We start from the raw sequence: 17,214 nt of genomic DNA, 5'->3' as shown, positions 1-17,214 counted from the left end.
CAATAGAAGGGAAAGCGCAGTCGAGGACGGCAGAAAACTAGTGGAGTGATGAATTCGGGAATTTTGCAGCGGCAAGTTGGAATCAGCTAGTGCAAGACAGGGGTAATAGGAGATCACAGGGAAAGGCCTCCGTCCGGCAATGGACATAAATATAGGCCGGACAATGATGAATCTTAAGAATATTGGGGCGAGTTTTGTGCAGAATGTTCTGACCGATTTCGTAGTGCCAGCAAAATTTCACCTGTAAGGCACACTTAGCCACTAAACGTCAAAACTGTGCGGGAAAGCCAGCCTCTCGGTAGCAAGAGCAGGGTTTGCGGACAGCAAGGGTGTGCACTTCTTTTTATGGCAATAGCAATCTATGGACAATCCAAGTGCATTTCTGCCGGGGTCGTGACTTCGCTGTGAGGTTCCGTATTAAGTCCAAAACATGGTACACCGTCGCCGCGCGCCGTACGCTGTAGTGTGGGTGGTGAAAGTTTGCAAGGGTCAGCCGACGATTGTGGCTCAATCTCGCTGCGCGAGGGAGCAAGGCGGGGTGATGCGCGCTTCTTCTGTATGCAGAAGAGCGCGCACTCTTCTGTGTCGGTAGCTTCGGTGCGCTGTGCTTTACGTTCGCGTTGAAGCCAGAGTGACAGACGTCAATTCGCTCGCTGCTGCAGCCACACCTCCCCATTCCAGCGCTTTGACAGCGAGTTCAGCGGTCATCGGCGAGATGTGGTTAGTTTACCAGCACGCATGTGGCACCACGCGCTGTTATTTACTTAGTAAGCCAAGTTTACAAGTTTATACGGCCAATAAACCTATTATCCTTAGTTCGTATAGTCGCCCTACTAATTTGCTATCGTAATCGATGCTTCGCCTTTCGGGCAAATCTGCAACATTTTTTTTCTCACTGCCACAGAAGTTGTTCATCAATAATGCTATCTCGTAAGTCTAGTGCCAGTGGTCCTTCTGTGCAATTCCACTGGGTTGGGTGATTGAGTGCACCTCTCTCGTTTGTGCGTGTGCACGATCGACGCAGGCAGAGCCCATGATTGTTGCATGGAGAGTGGACAGGGATCTCGGAGGTGGCTCTGGACTCTGGTCAGGCATCGACAGCGGCGGCTCTGCTAAAGGACGGCCTCGGACAGCTCAGCCTGGGGCCGGCGGACCCGGGGGCTGCCACCCAGCCGCCTGAGGCCTCTGCCCCGGCTGCGGTTGCCACCACCACCTCCAAAGGCAAGGGTGCCAAGAAGGCCCAAGGAAAGAACGCCAAGGTGGGTCTCTACTAGTGCTCTCCATTAGCTTAATGGACCAAGGCTCAAAGTGGCCCTGCAATGGACCGCTTTGTCAAAAGTACTAGCAAAAATTTTATTTTTTTATTGGATAGCTGTTGAGCTATCCAATGTAGTGCATAGTGTGGATAACCAGTGGACCATTAGAGTTGCAGAATGGATACCAAGAGAAGGGAAGCACAGTCGAGGACTGCAGAAAACTAGGTGAGGTGATCAAGTTAGAAATTTGCAGGCGCAAGTTGGAATCAGCCAGCGCAAAAACGGGTAATTGGAGATCACAGGGAGAGGCCTTCGTCCTGTAGTGGACATAAATATAGGCTGATGATGCATGACTTGTCGAGCTAATAATTGCGCTATGGAGTCTCGATTCGCCAAGAGCACGTGACAAATTGGGCTACCATTTAATGTCACCAATTCAAAGCACGCACCAAGTGCAGTGCGATTTCAAACATGAAAGAGCAGACTATTCACATCACCTGAAATTCTGGTGTGTGGCGGTCCTATGGTGCTACACTCTGTCTGAACAAATAACTTACAGCACTGTCAAGGTACAAGGTGTATACAGGCAACATCATTGCTCAGTGATTATAGTTCCAGGCATAAATATCTCATTGTTGAGGGGTATAATAGAGTTTTATATTTGTTTGGTGCATGATACGTTATCTACATGACATGTTAGGCCCTTTGCACATGCATGTCGTATACTGTGAATTACTGCGGCAGTTATCACTGGTACCCGTAATAACAGCAGTAACCATGATTATGTAGCACATCACAGTGCCCATACCGCCTTGACCACCACTTTGATCTGAATTCACGCTTGTTACTGGCTCTCCGCACTGACAGCAAGAAATAAATGGTAAATCCATCATCGATTAGTCTCATCTCATGCTGAAGGGAAAAAAAAGGGGCATATTTTGTCATTATTGTTGGGATTGGCTGTTTGTTTTGAAGCTGCTAGGACTACAAAGGTGGTGCTGAGCCGTTGAATTGCAGTTAGCAGATGGCACCACAGCATTAGCACCAGTGGTGCCTTGGCAATGCTGAATGCTATAAAGGCCTAATTCAGTATAAAGGAGTGCAACCTGAAACACTGAATATGCACCAACAAGCCCACGCTACAAGTACTGCTAAAAGTCTAATTGTTCACTGCATGATTAACTTACTACTCCGCTCTAGTATGGTAAATGATAACGGTGGCGAGCAAATGCCGAATGGAAGGCAAGCAGACGATGCGGCGTGAATAAACAATTATAGGGGGTGTCGCCCTTACTACTGACTAAAGAGGTTGCAAGGAACTGCTGGAAAGTGTACAGATGAAGTGAAGCCCCACTGTCACATTCATGTAAATGCAACTAATGGTTACAATGCCAAAACCTTTGTTGTGTCAACCCACTAACCGTTGCATCTTGTGTCGACAGTATGGAAGGTAGACACTGAGCAGACGACACATGCAAACATAAGCTTGCCAAGCAATGCCAGGGGAATTTTTTTTTTTTTTTTGTTCCGCGGATGACTCGCCACTGGTGATTCCGTGTAGTGGATGAATCCCCGCTACATGAATCACCAGTGTTGGTAGTCACTGCAAAAGTTTGTATTAACTGTAGAGTATATGCGAAGTGGTTCTTTTTAAGCAGATATCTTGCAGTGAGTGTATGGAAAACCAACTAAGCGTTCCCACTTTGTTCGGTATATCAAGAATTCAGCTTAGCCGAGTTCGTCTTATGAGAGTTTACTGTGCATGGAAATGCAGAAATACTTTTCTGAGAACCCCTGGACCAGTGTAATGAAATTTGTTGCTTTGAGAGAAAAACTTAAATAATAGTGACTGTATTAAGCCTAATTTTTCATTTAGTGGAATAATGTTTTCACAAAATGGCCCTAAATTGGTAAGTTAAAAAAATATAAGCAACAAGTTTACAGATTTGTCACTTAGCACCAAAAACAGATGTCACAGTCCTGTAAGCTGCATCTGTTAGAGCATCTAAAGTGGACAAACTTGGTACATTAATTTACAGCTCACATGGATTATTGCAATGTTTACGAGAGTTTTGCAAAAGTCTTACTTACTAATTAGTAATATATTCAGAGGGGTGTATCATATATAATAAATTATCTGCGTACAAATAATTAAATGCAGTTTCAGAGTTGTGATAACATTTTTCATTGCTGAGCTACAAAGCTGTAAACTTGATAGTTTCTTGTGTCTAAATCTTGTGATTTTCAACAATTTTATAAAATAATGGGGGCCGATTTATAATCGACGGCCTAATCAAAAATCCGCTTCTATATTCACTAGATTTTTACTTCTTTCTTTTAAATGCAAAAAAAAAAAAACTAATCAAATTCGGTGCAGCGGTTGCCAAAAAAAAACTATTTCTCCTTTAGCATGTGTTTAAATAGGAGACCACAAGCTAAAGCTTCCTCTTAATTGCAAAAAAGAAACCCTGCTAGCAATTTTGCTAATGAAATGTATCTGCAAATTGGGCTCATCCAGTTGTGTGTGTGTGCAGGCCAAGCGTCAACAGCTGTGCCTGGCAACGTGCGAGCGGGGTCGGCTTTCTCTCAGTGACCCAAGCAACCTGCGTGCCAATGCCTCCTCTGCCGCGACAGCTGCAGCGGCACGGGTCGCCGCTCGCCTGCCGACACCCATCCGTTCCACTGAGTGCCAGCCCTTCATCATCCTTGTCGGGCGCTGCCTCGTGGGGTCCCACACGGGACAGGGCAGCCTCGGATCCACGTCGCGGAGGCGGATCAGCATTGTTACCGCCAGAGCTGAAGGCACAACACGCGGCCCACCGCTGCAAGCGCACAGGGGGAGGTCCACCTCCTGGAAGCAGGTAGGCGCGCCATGAACATTGCTACAACTACATGGAGCTGGCGCAGGAACAAGTGAGAGAGACATAGAAACTTGCACAGGGCTCACTTGTGGGCTGACTGATGTTAACATGTGGGTGGCTTGCTATGTAGTAAGCGCACTTTTTTCCGAGGAAAATGGGTCTGAAAATTGCCTGCACGTTACAATCGAATACAAAGTTGAAACCTCAGTCATGGCGTCGGCAGCAGCCTGCCATCAGAGTCATCAGACGTGCCATCGCAAAGATGTTGACAGAGCACGTTTTTTGGGAAGGTTGCTGTAGGTTTATCTTGTGCTAGACTACAATCTAGAGCAGTATTCTCGGTCAATAACCATCGGGGATACTATCACTTTCACGAGATTTCATGCGGCTCTGCATTGTATGCATCGACATACCGGCTAGCAGCATTTTTGCCGACAACCGGGGAAGAGATACTGATGCTAGAATAGGAAACTGAGTGTGCACTGAAGTTGTCACGTGAGATGGGCTGGCGAGTACTACAAGGAAGCTGCTGCAGCGGAGTGCTACTGTTGTTGATCGAGTGTGCCTCGGTCTTTTCTTGTTTACATGGGATCTAGCACACAGAAAATGTATCATACGATAGCAGTTTGGCGATGTACTGGAAGTTCTCACGTGCCCACTCGGCGGAAATGGGCTTGGAGCTGTTGGCGCCCCAGTAACCTGTGTCATTTCCATTTGTGAAACCAAAACGAAATCGATCTGATGGGTAATGCTGGATACGATGCCTACTATGCCGCCTGAGTGAAACTTGACGCTCATTTTGCACTGCCTGCAGCACAGAATAGCAGCTTGCTTGAGTTATCGCCTGTTAAAAGTGTGCAGTGCACTTCCAACAATACTATGTGACATGCACTGTGGAACATGTAGGTGAAGATACTTATTGCAATAATGTGGTGTGCAATGACCTGGGAGGAGATTGACAGGTACCAGAATAGAAAACCGAGTGCATGCCAGCATTTTAACGTGAGACAGGCAGGCAAAGTACTGCTGGGAAGCTGCTTCGGCAGGCGGCTACTGTTTTCAATTGCACGCGCCTTTTGCCTTTTCTTATTTACATGGGCTCTAGCGACCGGAAAATGCCACATAAGGTCGCAGTTTGGCAATGTACTAAACGTTGGTGCCTTGTGTTCTTTAGGAACATATAAACTGGTAGAAAAGAAGCGTAGCTGTATTGGGGGGTAATTTTTGTGTGTTCTCAATCACAAATGTTGGTACCAGAAAATCGTGTGTAATGAGTGTTTTGATAATTTTGATAAATCGCGTTTTAAGACTTTTTCGTACTAGTATTTTTAATAGCTATGTTGCTTGAAACTAATACCGTTAGAAACAATTTCGTCCTCTACAATTTGATACCATATTATGAATATCAAGCATTTTCTGTGACAGGAAAAAAAATTGTTTCCTAGACCACCCGAAAGTACCAATTTTCCTGCGGTCACGAAAGTGCCAAGACCAGCAGCAAAATGAACACCAGCAATCACAACAGCCGCCACAAGAATGACTAGCAAGACCGCTACATGCAGCCATCTCAGTTCGCACTGGACCCACACAAGTGCTACTACTGCATAGAGAACATCACAACTACAACACGGTCATACGCGAAAGTGCCAACGTCTTTGGCAAAGAAGCTCACTTTCATCGACCAGCATTTCCCGCTGATTACACCGGCAAGTCCACTACCGCCAGAGATGCCCGAGGACTACATGTTCAATGATTTCGTCCAAAGTCGACTGACATTGTGTGTAGCTGTACTGGCACTGTCGTGATCTACCGCTGCCGATGTGCCAACAGGCACCTTTGCGGTGCCTGCATCGAGAATTAGAACGACAGCATGGACGACCTTCTCATGATGAATAGGCCCAAGAAGAAAAGGAGACAATCCCATATGGCGGCTTCTCCAGTTGCTCGCACGCTGCGGGTGAGTGGTGGGCCTACATTATTACAGCCTGATCAGGCACCAGCAGCAACTACCGCCTCATCCACAGCCAGCGCGTCAGGCTTTTGCAGACTCGGGAAAACGTCAAGAGCGGGTACAAGTTTGACGTTTGACCACTAACAGTTGGAGAACTTTGTACAGAAGAAATGACTTAATGGAGTTCATCAGGACAATGAGACTAAGGATGGTGGAAAATAAGAGAAAAGGGCCAAGGCGATATTGTGTGCAGCCGGCAGCAGTGGTCAGCAGTGACTACCATCTGTTTGTCTGTTTCCTCGCGGACGGCAGTGTATTGAGATGTGCTACAACACCAAGTGCACAAGTCAATAGGAGACGTTCTGATAAAGTAGTGTCACCGAGCAATTGATTGACGTGCAGCCACTTCGTTCTTCACAGCCACGGGGGCTTATTTATGTTCAGCCGTTACATAGCCCAGTGCACTTAGTGCATAGTTGCAATAAAGGTGTGCAACACCTTTACTACAAAGCAAGAAAATGTCCTCTGCATGAGCCAGTTTAGTCAACTCTTAAATGTCTTGCTTTGTGCAGGTCAGAAAGTGGCTCCAGCCCACTGGCTTCCTCTCACCTCCGCCGAAGCCCCTGCAGTCCATCAAGTGCAGCTACGCTCTCGGAGGGCTCCTTCCCTTCCAGTCGGCGAAGCTCTGGTAAGTGCCTGCCTCTGTTGCAACGGCAGTGTAGCTGTGTGTTATGTGGCGCAAGGCTCTATTTGCTGCTTCAAGGCACACGGAAAGGGAGAAGTGCACGCCACAGTAGTTATGCTTAATGAAAGGAGACGGGGTCACAGCATACGTGTGAAATCTGGGATCAGCTGTGTCCCACTTTATGAAGGGTACATTTAGAGAGCAAGGGTGCGATTGGAGATTTCAGTTCATGTAACGTCAAGAAGTGGCAGTGCGCAAAATGTGTAAGAACAGGAAGGAGACAGCAGCCAATCGGCAAGTGGTGAACACGGAGTATTGGGCCACCTACTGGCAGATTGGAGCTCCATGCTCACTCGAGCCAGACGAAAAGCGCCTTCTCCTGCTCCAGCTGTGCTGCTTCCTAAGCCTCTTTCGGGCCAGTGCAGATCGGCTTGCGTTGCTCTGAAGCTTGTCCTTTACTTTAAGAATGGCCGTCAGTGTGCTTTTAGAAATCCCATATTTCACTGCCACTTTAGTCTTTAACTCCAGAGTCAACTTACTCAATCGCAGTCAATTTTTCCTTCACGAAGAAAGCTTGGTACTTTCCTCATGCCAACATGATGCACACAGTGGCACAGCTGATGAGGGAATGCGCGACGCGACATGCTGCGCAATGTGTTGAGCTGCAATCTCGGGGATGCGGCCGGTGCAAAAGGTGCGTCACGTGCTTAAGTGTGCCTTGTGGCCCTGAGCCTGCTTCACTGCCGACCTGGCACTCTGATAAGTGTGGGCATGTAATCGGCTTTATTTTCAACTGTTTTAGTGATATAAGAACAAAGTTGTTCTGCTAGGAGCAACAGAGGCAGCAGATATTTCTCGTTAGGGGTAAGCAAAAAGTATGAATTAACAGAATTAACCAAATAGTGTAGTTTGATTTAAGTGGCTTTTAAGTACAGGGAAAACATAGCAGGCCAACCGAAAATTCGACATTTGTTTGAATTAACTGAGAGTACGAAATATTCGAGTTTGAATTATCACGAGTTTACTGTAATGCATTTGCTGGCAAATCCCGCAGACAAGCGAGGCAGCAAGCATGCTTGTCAATGAGGTGCGCCGGCTGACGGGAGAGTGACGAGGGTGACGCAGAGGAGGAGGAGACACAGAGCGAGCAGGCAAACATGCAATGCAGGGGGAAAAAAGACTCGGCAGCAGCGTGCTGGTTTAGCGACGGAGAAGCATTTTGCTCCAGCCACTTGACGTGTGTGCATTATCACTCTTTGGCTCTTAAGTTTGCATGTGGAGAGTAAATGCAGTTGGGGCCGACTGATATTTTTCGGTCATGGGCGGGGTCTCAAAAAATGTCAGAAGTATTGGGCACTCCGGAAAAAGAAATTTCGACAGTAAAATCAGTTAGTTGCTTGTTCAACTCCTGCATTGCGATAATATCGGTCAAGGCTGCCAGTGCGTTTCGCATTTATGCGACACCATGTGAATCGTGGCGAAGTGCAGTTATCACGCATGCGACCTTGACTCTGCAGCGCTGTCAGTTTAAACTGAGTTCTGCAAATTCATTAGTTCGAAACGTTGTCCACACACGAGATTTCGCCATTCCTACCAGTGCGCGCTCATACAAACTTTTCCGATACATGTTCGCGATAGCTTCTGGCTCATCGCCTGCGAACCTTGCTTCAAGCACTCTGCTCTCAGTTCAGTCTGTTCATGTGACCTCATACCAGATCTACTTGTATTCGTCTACGAATACATATATATACATCCCGCTATAGCATGCCGCCTGACACCCCTGCCGGCTAGGCTTAATCACGCCGTCTTGTCGGGAGTCGGCGGCAAAGTTTCAGTTTGGTACAAAGTCAACGAAATGTCTCACAGTGGCTGTACGGCACTTGGAAAGTGGAGGAACTACCTAACCAGTGAAAGTGAGAGCACATCCCGGTTGTATGCTTCAGTTCCTGGACATGTTTTGCACATGCACAGCTTTTGAAAAATGTTTTGGTTTAAGTGGTGTTGGGATAAGGGGGGAAATGATGTCAACGGCTCTCTGCCTCGGCACACCGAGCCCCGCGGTTGGCGCATGCCTGTGCGTCAACCGCAGTCTGGTACAAGCTCGAGGAAACAATAAACGACAACCACGTGTACACTCGGAAAGCATTTATTACGACTGCAACTAACACTTCGAGCAGGCCAGCTAGCCATAGTTGACATCACTGAGGGTCCCGCGAGGAGAATAATACACTAGGTAAAAAAGGGCTTCCGACTTACCAACTGGGGAATACGGGGGGGGGGGGGGGGCGGCAAGAACACGGTTGACTAACAACGTGCAGGAAAACGGCAGCGGCGGCGGAGATTTCCGCTATCGCCGCTTGCTTGGGCGATGTCAGCGGGATCTCACGTGAACCAGCCGGTGGCGCTGATAGCGCTTGCGATTCCCGTGCGCCGCCCGCAGAAGGAAAGTTTCCCCTCTCCCAACTCTCCCTGGCGCGGATGTGTCTGACGTGACGTTCGCTGCGCGTGCGGCTGCGCGTGCAGCGGTCATATGACGGGACCCGAGGATTCCCACAAGTGCAGTACCACTTATAGTGCGGAAATCCGCGACTCTGGTGACTTATGCTCTCATCACTCAGCTGGGGCCAAGGACAGTTGCTCTTTGTAACAACCGCTTTCTTTTGTGGAGCACAAACAAGCACCTAAAAATGGATTAATTCAGTGCACTACAGGAATCTAAATGACATGAAGCTTGATTGAATTAGTGAGGTAGCAGTAGTAGCATATGACACGAGCACTGCTTCATCGGCCTGTAGCTGTCTGTGCCACGAGGACAAAGGAGATGTCCAGGCAAGGATGTTGGTGAGAGGCGTAAGCAGAGACAAGTATAACACTTGTCTAACTACATCCTTGGATGCGTCAATTGAGGTGTCTACTGATGATTCCAGTCAGGAATAGAGGCCGTAACATCTAAGAAATCGATAAATGCATCTCTTTCTAAATACATTTAAAGGGATACTGACATAATATTTTAGACTATTCATTTTTTTGTGGTTAATGAAGATCCTAGACTTTTAAACCCCAGAAAGAATTGCGACAAGCCACAGAGCGCCATAAGTCATCAATAATTTAATGTAAGAGCTTTCCTAGTGAGTTTCATTTCCCCAGAGGATACTGCGTCGTGACGTTGCAGTGCAGTGTGTGGTCACATGGGAACATTGCAACGTGCTAACACTTGCACCTGCTCGCTCGGTCGCCGCGTATGCTACTATACTTATTATGAGAGCCGATGTAGCGGCATAGAAGAAGGCTTAGGCAGTGGCGAATGTAGTGACAGTACTTGGACAGTCTCTGTAGCTGCCCTTAACAGTGCAGAAAAGAAGGAAGCTACAAAGGATGCGCTGCTGTGAAAGTGCAGAAAGCAGAATAAATGCCTTATTGACAGTGAAAGCAAGAACTCTAACCTTGGCATATTACGATTTAGAAGGGAAGACATGAAACTTTATAGGCTGTTGTGTTTTTTTTTTGTTTTTGTTTTTTTTTTACAAGGTTGTGCTTTTGCTCGCATATCAGATAATGATAAAGTGATCATTTTCATTTCTGTGGAGTGGGGCAATCTAGACAATGCAAAGATGAATGAAAGTTGGGCAGTATCGTTCAGGAACATGAAATTCAAAGTCACTGTGAGACATGCTGTGCTAAATGAGTCTTCCAAGGTATTTTTCGACCCAGTGTGGTTTCACCATATATACTGTTGACGCTTTTGACAATGAACCATAATAATCCAGCGAGAAAGGTCCTTTATATCCGAAGAAAGTTATGTTGAAAATTGGGGTATATTCTAAAACAACGGAACTTCACATACACTGTCATCTAGAATGTGATTACAGTAAAAGCTCGATGATACGAATCTCACGGGGTCACGAAAAATATTCGTATTAGCCGAAATTCGTATCATCGAAACACAATTAAAACTACTGTCAAATCTCGATAATTCGAACTCGAAGGGGCCCAAAAATTTGTTCGAATTAAAAGACGTATTTTTGAAGTATTCGTGCACCATAGCACGATGCACGAACGGTGCGAGTCGTGAAATATCGCGGCGCGCAAGCGCATAGCAAGCGCGGGCCACGAAACTGCCCACGCCGGCTAACGGTCGCTTCCCAATAACGACAGAAAACGAAGCTTCAGGGAGCGAGCGGGCGGCGCCGGCACACGGGTGCGCGCGGAGACCGTCGAAGGTGAGGGAGGAGGGCGGCAGGAAAGCGGATTTGGCCGCGTCAACTCCGCCGCTTCAGTGGCCCTCCCTCTCAACTCCCTCGTAGCTCTCTCACCTTCGACTCCATGCGCGCCCGCCGCCGTGCTGGCGCCAGTTTATTTTAGCCACCCCCTGAAGTTTCGTTTTCTGCCGTTATCGAGAAGCGAGCGTTTGCGGGCATGGCAGTTTCGTTGGCCCGACTGTGCCTCCGCCGCTGCTTCCCTCTGCGCTGCTGCCGCAGCGTGCAAGGTCAACATGTGACTAGAAAATAGAGAAGGGTTCACTGCCATTTTATCCGCGTGGCTGAGACGTCTGCACTAGTGTGTGCTAGAATACGCTTGTCTAGAACACTCTAGTCGGCATGTACACGCTTGTTCCGGCGCGATGCAGAAACGGCGACCTTGCAATTTGAGAGAGGGTGAAATTTCCGCCGCGGGTTTTTTTTTTTTTTTTTTTTTTTTTTCCTTTCCTTCGCGCGCGGCATTGAGGGGTCTCTCCTGAGCTTTTGCTCTATGGCGGTGTCGGAGCAATGCCGGTCGGAGGCGCCGCCGCGTGATTTGGCGCGCTGCTAAGAGCATTGTCGGTGCGCGGTATGTTCGAAATAAGCGCGTTCGAATTCGCTTGCTTCGCGTTGACGTTGAACGAAACCACTTTTTTCATGATAGTCTCGCTGTGCAACAATTGTGCTCAGTGTTGACGTTGCGAGGCCTAGCTCCTTAGCCAACTCCGTCCGCTTCCTCTTGGGATCCTGATCGACCTTTCGAAGAATGTCTAATTTCTCTTTAAAGGAGAGTGCTTTCCGCTTGCGAGACATAGCTCGCTGCGACTAGGCAAAATGGCGCAAACACGAAGAACGCGGCCCGAAGCGCAGCAGCCACTCCATCTGACGGCTCGCAGAAAAGGAGGAGAAGTACAAAAGCACCAAAAGCGCCACCGCTTCAAACTCTTCGCGCCCAGTCGCGGAGTCCGCGCTGTCCGGCACTGCGCCTCCGCACCAAAAGAGAAGGAGAGAAAGCGCGTGACTGCGCGCTGTTCTCTTTCGCGGCCGTCGGTGGGGCGGCGTTTATTCGTATCAACCAATGCAGGCTGAAAATCGATTCGTAACAACCGTTCTCTAGCACGTTGCAAAGTAATGGGGCTCGGCCGGGACCACAGAAAAATTCGTATCATCCGGAAATTCGTATTAGCCGTGATCGTATCATCGAGCTTTTACTGTATTGCACTCCCAAGTTTTTACGAAAAATTATGAAAGAATTGAAGCGCTATGGCATCGCAGCACTTTGCTTTCCACCGTATTCTGGATGCTTACTGCTAACAAATGGCAGTTTCCCCACACAACAGCAAGATTTTCCTGTTGGTGAAAAAAATGGGTTCAAGCGATATTTCTGCCGTTGCCACCAGTTTCCTGCCGTGCCGGCCACTTGGCCCTGGCGTCTCGCAGCCACCGATGACACATACAAACATCGGCCACAATTTGTTCTTCGCACAACACAATGTTTGGTAGAATAAACTGATCTCTTAATTTTATCTTTCGTGACAAGCCACGACCGCTGTCAAATCTGCAGCACGAATGAGTTGTGATACGAGGCGAGTTCAACTCTGAGGTCACAGCTGCACTGCATGCGAGACGGCTTGACTGCATCACTTTGCCTCGCAGCCTGGACGCTGTGAATGGCAGCCCATTTTCTTTCTGGTGTGAATTATTGCAATGAGAAAGCGTTCACAAAACAATGCCTTTTGCGATCATCGGCAGTTATTGCAGAAGTGCCAAAAGCTATGGTGTCAAAGTGAAGGACGTTAGGCCTAGCGGCACCCTTGACATTTGTTCGGCACCGATCCAACAGCTGTGGGTGGCAACGAATCGTTCGCGCGGTCACCCTGAAGACGGTGTGGCATTGCATGGTACGCTGCTGCAGGAAGCCAGCCGCTATTGGGTTCATTCCTTAAGAAAAAACTAATTTTCGCACATTCTGCAAGTGGCCCGAAATAGTTGCATACAGTCCACTATTGCAGACACATATCGTCACAGTAAAGTACATTTTATGTGCACCATCTAGAGAAAATTTTGTCTGTTGTAGCTGATAGTTTCTTATGAATGAGTCCGCTAAAAGCAGAGTTTGTTCCATTGATAATATATGGACAGACCAAACATATCACATTGACCAGTGCATCGGTATGCAAGTCCAAAAGCTCATTCACAGATGCATTGGAATCGGTAGAAATGCAACGTTTGCATGCTTGAGCAGCACTCGATGCCGATGCCATCTTGGAAACTATGAGCGCTCGTAGAGCCGATCGAGCTGACCGTGCCTCTTCTCCGGAGGCTCTTGAAAAATCCGCTTGGCAGAAAAAGAAAGCTGAAACTGACTAAATTATTCCTAAATAATCTAATAAACGGCGCTAGCTGTCCGAGAACACTCGGAAAGTGGCAAAATGTGAATTTCCAAGAGGACTGTCGATGGGAATAGTCACGGACAGGAAAATGTTAAATGATAGTTTGCTCTTGTTTACAACAGGTGGCCATGAGAGAAAAGTACACTCAATTGCTTGTCGTCTGCTTGTGTTGCAGAGACCCACCTGGCTTCTCCATCCTTCTCATCACAACGACAGAAGCCCAAGGATCGTGCCGCCAAAGTGAGTGCTACTTCACCTGCTGTTATATTGAGGTTTAACTGCACAAGCACAATGGTCGATTGCAAAACTCGTGTATCGTCAACACGGAAGCCTGTCACACTGTGACAACTCGCAGTTGTCGGTCGCATTGTCGTCCTCCTAGTATGACTGAAGAATCTCTTAACAAGGTCTGTCAGCTAGTCTGCTGAATGTTGCCATCATGTCTACTTCTTGCCGATATCGGCGTTGTGTCAGCCTAGTGTGACTGCACGTTAACTGAAAAACGTTGTGGTCAGCCGGAACTTCTACCAAAACACGAGCACAATTACCGCATCGTCAGCACTTCGCTGCAACTATTCTGGCTACCCACACCATCGCATATGCGTGTGTCTTCTGCTCCGTGAACCGCCGACGCCATACAAAATGTGTCTGCTGCACGCCACTAGAGGGCAGTACATGCACACTTGGAGCATGCATATTGTGTCGGACGTGTCTCAGTCTGAGCGCAAAGTAGAAAGTTGAAGTCCTAGCCACGGTGCTTGCATTTCTGGAAAGGGTGCTAGTGCGCTGAGCACTGAGTCCTCGGGTGGTCAGAATTGATCTGGCATCTCTCACAGCCCCTGTGTTGGTTGTGCATGTTATCTTCAGATCAGGATTACAGTGTCAAATATGCATTGTGGTGTGTGCGCCTGTGATTGCAGCCCTGACTTATTTTCCTTTTGTCCCCTGTGCAGTATGAGGCCTACATGCCCCTTTGTGAAGTGCAACAGGCCCTGAAGAAAGGGGAGGTCGTAGAGGTGAGAGTATTTCTGTGCTAGTTATCACTAGTATATGGTGCAGTAGTGGTGGGACACGGTTGTGTGGTCTCGCCCGTAGAAACCTGTGTGTTAAGGCCCAACCGCATGCACGCGATTTTCGAGTGACAGCGACAAGCGACGGCGACGAGCGACAGGTTTTGCCGTCGCAGAGGGCTATCCCTCGCAGAGGGCTATCCGTCGCTGTCGCCGGTTTCTGGCCAGCCAGAAAATATCGCTTGTCGCCCGGAAGTCAGCGCGACGACATCCGCTAGGGACAGTGATTGCACACCAACATGGCAGCATTCAGTCTGCCCGCTTCGATCTGAATTCGCTCTTGCAACTTGCTCTCTGCTGCGACAGCAAAAAATAAATCGAAAAAAATGTGAATCCTGGTGTATACAGTGTAGACCGCTTATAACGTAAGTCGCCGGAGTCGCGAATATCCGCACTATGAGCGGTACTGCACTATAACCAAAGCAACAATTTTCAAGGCCCGCACATATGCAAAACATGTGCACCGAGCCACCATGCGTATGCGGCAGTCGAGGAATGCGGCTAGAACATTTACATTCAATTGACAGTTGCATCTCGTTAATTCGAACCAAATCATGCGGCAGCGCCTCCAACCGGCATTGCTCCAGCACCGGCATTGCTCCAGCACCGCCATAGAGTAAAGCTTAGGAGAGACCCCTCAACGTCGCGCGTGAGCAAAAAAAATGCAGTGCAAATGTCACCCTCTCTCAAATGGCAAGGTCGCCGATTCTGCGTTGCGCCGGAACATGCGTGTACGTGCCGACGTCTCAGCCACGCTACCGTAGCCACGCGTAGAAAATGGCAGTGAACCCTTCTTTCTCCTTTATGCTTCCTCTACTTTCTAGTCACGTGTTGACCTTGCACGTTGCGGCTAGGGTGCAGAGGGAAGCAGCGGCGGTGTCCCAGGAAGGCCAACGAAACTGCCCACGCCGGCAAACGCCCGCTTCCCGATAACGGCAGAAAACGAAACTTCAGGGAGCTGGCGCCGGGCCGGCTGGAGCGGCGGCGCCTGCACGGTGACGGACGCACACGGTGACAGTCGAAAGTGAGGGAGCCACGAGGGAGGGCGAAGGGAGCCACCGAAGCGGCAGAGTTGCGAAATCCGCTTCCCTGCCGCCCTGCTCCCTCACATTCCACGGTCTCCGTGTGTGCCCTTTGCCGTGCCGTGCCGGCGTCGCCCGCTCCCTGAAGTTTCGTTTACTGCCATTATCATGAAGCAAGCGTTGGCCGGCGTTGGCAGTTTCGTGGCCCCCCGCTTGCTACGTGCTGTGATATTTCACGACTCGCACTCAAGATTCTGGTTTCAGCCTCACTGGCTGTTCGTTCGCACCACATTCCCTTCTCCTCCACTTCATCTCTCTTTCTTCCTCGAGCACTCCTTGGGGCGCCCGTTTGAGGTGAGCGTTCGCCGTCTCCGCTGACTTCCGTACTCCCAGGCAACCGGTATTTCATTTCCCGCAACTGCACTATAAGCGTTATGTGTATACATGGAGTGCTATGGGAAAATTAACGGGAGTCTGAAAAGACCGCACTATATCCGGTCCTGCACTATAAGTGGTTACGTTATAAGTGGTCTATACTGTATTGTGAGGCCAAACATGCTAATAAGTATGTCTCCTGCTAAACAAGTGTCGTGTATGCCTTTGCGTTTTCCTATGACCGAGTGTATAAGAGGACAGACTGGCCTGTGCATTAATGTTAGGCTGGGAGAGCACACCTTGTCGCTTAACAAAAGTTTGTAAGTGCTCGTCATTATCTGTGTGTGCTGTTCAAACACAGACATCAGAATGCAACAGTGATAGGCAAGGCAGCTCATACCACACGTGAGGTGCTGTCTGCATTAGCCAGGCTTCAATATCACTCTTGCGAGAGAGGAACTGGCATACCTGTGTAGGTCGTTGTGGGCAATAAATCTTAGTCGAGAGTCGGCAGTTATCCCATAGCTTTCTTTGTCGTTGTGTGTTGTCATTTTGTGCCACTCTTTCGTGATGCACTGGCCTGGTGGGCAGATGTGCATTCAACAGTGCCTTGACATGCCCGTCTTGCCATTTGTGCTCTATTGCAGGGGGTGCTGCGCATCAACCCACGGAACTACGAGGACTCCTTTATCAGTGCGCCGGTAATCCTCGGTAGTCCTATTTCGCTGGCTCCTTCCTCTTCCCCTGGCTCCCCTGTTGTTTCTCTCTTCATCCTAACCTGTCGGCCTCTCTCTCTAACTGCTTGGGGTCATGGCTGCAGCCCTATAGCCATGTCAGGCTTAGAACACCAGTGAGGCCAGAGCATGTAAACCCATGGGGTAGGGTGTTTTTATTGTCGCAAGAAGTGGTTTTCTATGTGCAGAGCAGTGGTGCATAGTAAATAGGAAAGTTCAATGAGCGACCTGCAGAGGGTGCTGCTTTACCAGGCAGTAGTGCGATTGACACTTGACAAGGCTTTCTATTATATAGCAGAAATATTTGCTCCACAAATGGTATTTATTTTTCAGTAATTCAACAGCCATGCTTAACATTGGGAGTACTGACCTCTGAAGAGCTTGACAGTTTGTAGAATGATCAGAAATTCGGAGTCTGCTACCTACTCTGCTAACTGGGCGAACGCCAGCATCACACAGCATGAAGAGATGGAGGAAGTGATCAACAGCAGTCGAGCAAAGGGACTTGTCCGCGCAACAAGCTGCAGCGACATTCTTTGTTCGACCACTATTGATCAGCATCACCCAGGCATAGTCTGCCAAGCAAACTCAATGGACAAGTGAGTGTCGCGGTGTGTGCAGCTTCTGTG

At 48.5% G+C, this 17,214-nt stretch overlaps 1 protein-coding gene across 1 annotated transcript in view; it reads left to right on the top strand.

Moving 5' to 3' along the window:
• Window positions 1–1,126: 1,126 nt before the first annotated feature.
• Window positions 1,127–17,214, top strand: part of LOC119445315 (DIS3-like exonuclease 2) — a 129,470-nt gene continuing 113,382 nt past the window's right edge. Inside the window, 6 exon segments of the mRNA XM_037709629.2 lie at window positions 1,127–1,259; window positions 3,791–4,117; window positions 6,641–6,756; window positions 13,560–13,624; window positions 14,338–14,400; window positions 16,499–16,552. Coding sequence (XP_037565557.1) covers window positions 3,870–4,117; window positions 6,641–6,756; window positions 13,560–13,624; window positions 14,338–14,400; window positions 16,499–16,552 — 546 coding nt within the window. The 5' untranslated portion in view covers window positions 1,127–1,259; window positions 3,791–3,869.

Source organism: Dermacentor silvarum, chromosome 3, assembly GCF_013339745.2.
Source record: "Dermacentor silvarum isolate Dsil-2018 chromosome 3, BIME_Dsil_1.4, whole genome shotgun sequence".
Taxonomy (NCBI): Eukaryota; Metazoa; Arthropoda; class Arachnida; order Ixodida; family Ixodidae; genus Dermacentor; species Dermacentor silvarum.
The sequence above is the reverse complement of the archived record's forward strand: the minus strand, read 5'-3'. Positions and strand labels throughout refer to the sequence as shown.